This window comes from Condylura cristata, unplaced genomic scaffold, assembly GCF_000260355.1.
Source record: "Condylura cristata isolate star-nosed mole 26May11 unplaced genomic scaffold, ConCri1.0 scaffold00036, whole genome shotgun sequence".
Taxonomy (NCBI): domain Eukaryota; kingdom Metazoa; phylum Chordata; class Mammalia; order Eulipotyphla; family Talpidae; genus Condylura; species Condylura cristata.
Window position 1 is genome coordinate 2,589,924 of NW_004567137.1, and position 5,266 is coordinate 2,595,189.

A 5,266-nucleotide genomic window follows, 5' to 3' on the forward strand; every position below is an offset into this window, starting at 1 on the left:
AAAAAAATCTCTTACCCGTAAGGTGACTACTCGTGCTTTGGGGTTTCGAATAGATGGTCCGGATGAAACATAATCAGCTGTGTCTATTTCAATTGGAAAATGCTTCTCACATTTCTCATTGCTGTCTAGTGCAGTTGGCCATGCAGTGCAGAAATCTGAGATTAAAAATTAGTTCAAATGTAATTTTGCAAGAAATTCTCATTGTAATCAATGTTACCAGACAGAAATCAAATTACTGAGAGAGTGCACTCAGCTTCTATGAAACCAAAGATCAAATTTTCTTTTGCATTTAAAAGCACATCACCACTCTTCATTCTTTTCTTCTTGAGTGAAATTAAGGGAGTGATGTAGTTAAGGTTCAATTAAAAGTGAACTATGACTTGATGGAAGCTTTCTAAAACCTCTTATGGGAAAACCTGACTTCTCACCAGTGAGTAGCAAACAGTTCACAGTGTCCAAGTATTATTTATTTTCGAAAAGGCCACAGATAATATTGGGTTACTCGCATGAAGATTACTAAAGATCAACTGAAGTAGCTCTGAAAAAGCACTAAAAACCTGAGATGTGGTCATCACTCCTTCAGAAACAAAGTGGAAAAGGTAGAAAGCCTCAGTAAGTATTAATATAAAGGGATGATGTTTCTTGTGTGTGCCTTCTGTGACTGGGCTAAATGTCAAGAGGGACTGACTAGGCCTCACCTCCAGGCAAGAATGGGAGCACAGAGAGAAACTCCAAGGACTGGAGCACATTCACTGCCTGGCACAGAGGTGAAAACTCAAGTCTAAGTTGGGAAAAACAAAAGAGAAGAGGAAGCCCCCTAGCGATCAGTGTGGGGACTCCACCCTAGTAGGTGGCACTTTTCTCTCACTCTTGTCCTACCACATAGGTAGTAGTGAGTTCCAGTTAGGATGAAAACTTCTAAACCTGAAACTTAAGTCCTTAAACAACCTCATTCTAGGAAGAGCTAGAAGTACATGGTTTCTTTAGTCAAACACATGATTAGACCTGCAGAATGTGTGAAACTTCCAAAAGAGCTCAAATGTAGGAGAGGTAGATGGGAGGGTTCTTCCAGGTGAAGACCAAAGAGGTAGCGACAAGCCCTTTGCCAGTAACCTCTCCCAAGCCAACCAGTTCCTTACAGTCCACATTTCTATATTTAGCTTCTATTTCAACAATAAAGTAAGAGTCAGCAAAATGCCTCTCTGAGTTACAATACTCTCCAATCTCTGGACTAAATATAGTTAGCAAATTAAGTTCCCCGTTTAAGAGATCAATACTCAAGGCACTTTGAGTATTTGAGGGGGAAAACGAATCTTTGCAATTAAAAACATTTTGACATTTAAATAAAATGAGCAAAGAAGGATTGCTGAGGTTAAATCTCACTCATTCTGGTTCGCTCCAAGGCCCCACACTGGAGGATGAGGTGCTGCCAAGCACTTTCTAAGAGACTAGTGTGGGAAATTATAAGCTCCTGAGTTTACCAAATCTTTTTTTTAACTTTGAATAAGTCATTTCATCAAATGATAATTATAACGTTTAAATTAAATTATCTGCTTATATGTCTAAAAAGACCAGTCAACTGGAAAGTACGTAACAGAGCCAATGAGCTTCGTTCAGGAGTAGGAAGAGAAACTGGATTTAGCTTTCCTTACCTTCTATCACTGATTACAAAAGAAAAGTCTGGGTGAATTACTTAACTTTACTGTGCTTCAGATTTTCCACTTGCAGGTGAGATATAAAATATGAACCAACCTACTTTGAAAGAAAACTGAGAATACATATTTGAAAAGCCTTTTAGTTATTGGGAAACTACAATCTAAATCCAGAAGCTAGCAGAAGGTGTAAAGGTAAAATTAAGGGAAAATTAAAACAGGTAAAAACTGCAAAATATTACTACTCTTCTGAAGGGACTCTCTCTGAAAGCCTTTCATTTGAAAATTATTAAGTACATCAGAAATATCCCAGTTACATGCCCATTTCTGGGTTATAATTGCATGTGTTAAAGTAATGTTAAAAAGAAAAACGGAAATTATCACAGTGCCATGCATTTGTTACCTGGCTTTACAAAGGATCAGGTGTATCTACCTGCTTACTTTCTACTCAGACCACTTTCTGTTCAGATTACTCTCTGCTCAGAGCAGCAGTGAACACCATCAAAAACAAGCAACAATATAGAAACACATCACAGAAAGGCATCCTAATGTAACAAAGCAGAAGACCACTGAAATGAGACAGATTTCTCTTCCCTTTTTATCCTTATATTCTGGAAGATGAAAGATCCTCCCAAAATTTCATCATGATCATGTTCACTTTTCTATTTCTGCTTCCATCTTAATCAGACTACCTGTGAAGAGTTTTTAGATTTAATTTTCTTTCCTGAATAACCTTTACCAGTATACAGAGCATTCAGACATCACTTTTAATGCAACATGAATTTAAGATTTCATCCAAAGGTACACTACTTAAGCACTAATAGCTATGAACCCCCAAACAATCTGTATTTGCTTATATCCTATACAGAGACATGCACCACTTAATGTTTTGGTATGCATGGACCACACATACAAGTCCCCATTGGCTGTGCCACACAACCCAGGTGTGGATGAGGATGGATTACTGGGTGTGATTTTTCCCCAATAACACATTTCTCAGAATATATTCACATCATTAAGCACAGCATGCATATAATCCAATGCAAATTAGATTATACATTGATTTGGGATATGTATATATGAAAACACACATAGAGCAAGAACAAGACCTGTTCTTTGCCTTTGCCTCCATACATATTTAGGAAACAGTATAAATGAGTAAAGTCTATGCAAATATCCAGGAGTCAAAAGATGTTGTTCATATTCAGTGAATCTGGAGTTATCACCATATTCAGGTAACTTCTTCCACCATATGTACATGTAGAATCATGTATATGCATGTGTATGTATATATGTATATGTAGTATAAGTAACATCTACATTATATATATGTATAGAGAATATATAATATTAAACACAGAGAGAATAGAAACAAATGAACTCTCTAAAAGTAATTCCCAGTCTTAAATAACAATACTAGAATGAGTGGAAAAGGAGAAGCCTGAAACTATTGCTTTTCACCATTAGCTTGTCTACAGTCTGATGCTACCATGTGCATGTATCACTTCCAAGTCTTTAAAATTTTAAATAATTTCTTCACAATTACTCTTTGCAAAACACCCTATTCCTGATGACAATGACTATTCAGCTACTCAGCTATCTTCAGATCATGTGGATTAGCTTCTATTGGCAACACTCGGCAATGATTTTTTAATCCTTTTATGTATAATTCACCCCTGAATTATGATTCCTGATTCTAATTATTATTCAAAAAAACTGCAGATGCAACATCCAACAATTCACTGAAAACAACTAAAAAATGAATCTGGCAAAGACTCAGTATATAAGGCTACCCATTACACATATAATAATAGATAACTACATATATGTATGTATGCATGTATGTATGTATAGTTACATATAATAGTACATATAATTATAGAAAGGAGATTCTTCCCTCTCATCTTTACTGAGATTAAAGTTACAAAAAGTTACTCAAATATGTAAAATATGTTGTCTTAGTATAATTATATACTGTAAAATGATTATCACCATAGCACTAACAGCTGTGTCACATATTACCATTTCTTTTCATATTTAAGATCTACTTTCTTAGTGACTTTTAGCCATGTAACAGTTTTGCTGACTATAATCACTGTGTTGTATATTAGGTTCTAGAACTTGCTTATTGTATCCTTGATTCAACATCTCTTTTCCCTGGCCCCCAGCAAATAGCAGCCACCACCATTCCACTTTCTTCAAGCTCTGTTATACATAAGTGACATCAACAGTATTTGCTTTTCTTTTACTTATTTCACCTAGCACAATGCCCTCAAGGTCCATGAAGGCTGTTAAAAATGCAGAATAACCTTTCTTGTGAGTATAATCCACTATATGCATATATACACATCTTTTCTAATCAACAATTTAGTTGTTTCCATGTCTTGGCTACTGCAAAACATTAACAGGGGAGTGCAATCTCTTTGATATCCTGTTCTCATTTCTTTTGGGTATAGGCCGGGAAATGGGACATATTTGTTAAGTGGAACAGGACATAGGTCATACAAGGTAATCTATTTTTAATTTTTTGAGGGCCCTCAAAGAACAGCAACCCCATGACATTCCCAAGACACAGGGTTCCTTTTCTTAACACCTTCACCAACACTTGTTATCTCTAGTCATCTAGTCTTCTCAAGTACCTGCTGGATATTTCACGTCTTCTTTTCATTTGTTTTGATGGTTTCCTTTGTTGTGCACAAGCTTTTTAGTTCGATGCAGCACCAACTGTTTAATTTTTGTTGTCTTTGTTGTGTTGTGACATCCAAAATGTCTTTGCCAAGACAAACTTCAAAAAGCTTGCCACTGTGTGTTCTTTCAGGGGGTTTTAGAGTTGCAGGACTTATATTAAAGTCATTAACCCATTCTGAGTTGATTTTTATGTATGGCTAAGAATACAGTCTCGCTCCATTTTTTTGCACACAGCTATTCAGTTTTCTCAAGACCATTTACTGAAGAAACTCTCCATTCCCCATTGTATATTTTTCTGGTTACTTGGTCATAAATTGACCACACAAGTGTAGGTTTATTTCTGGGTCTGTGACTCTGCTCCAATGACCTCTGCATCTGTTTTTATATCATATAATACTGTTTTTGATAACTAAAGCTTTATAGTATAGCTTGCATCCAGTTTTATTCTTTCTTAGGATTGCTTTGGCAACTGAGGGTTTTTGTGGTTTTATATAAATTTTAGGTTTGTTCTTCCTGTGGAAATGCCATTGGAATTTTGAAGGGATTGCACTGAATCTGTATATCACTTTGGGTGCTATGGACATTCTACCAATATAAATTGTTTAACCAATGAACACATACATCTTTGTTCTCATGTGTCCTCTTCAAATTCTTTCATCAATATATTATAATTCTCAGGGAATAGTCTTCAGTTCCTTGGTAACATTTAGTAGTAAGTATTTTACTCTTTTTGATACTATTGTAAATGGAACAGTTCTTAATTTCTCTGATTCAGAGTTCATGCTTGTGTATAGAAAGACAACTATTATGTCCTTTATGGAACTTGTTTTTTAATCCTAACAGCTTTTCAGTGGAGTCTTTAAATTCTTCTATATAACATAATGTTATCTGCGAAAAGAGACGATTTTACTTCTCCCTAATTTAGA

The 5,266-nt window shown here is 35.6% G+C and overlaps 1 protein-coding gene across 1 annotated transcript in view; it reads right to left on the reverse strand.

The window, feature by feature from the left end:
- The window catches only part of MRPS35 (mitochondrial ribosomal protein S35), a 34,938-nt gene that overhangs the window by 20,280 nt on the left and 9,392 nt on the right, over positions 1 to 5,266 (reverse strand). Inside the window, exon 5 of the mRNA XM_012732791.1 lies at positions 16 to 155. Within this exon, the coding sequence (XP_012588245.1) occupies positions 16 to 155 (140 nt within the window). The remainder of the gene's footprint in view (positions 1 to 15; positions 156 to 5,266) is intronic.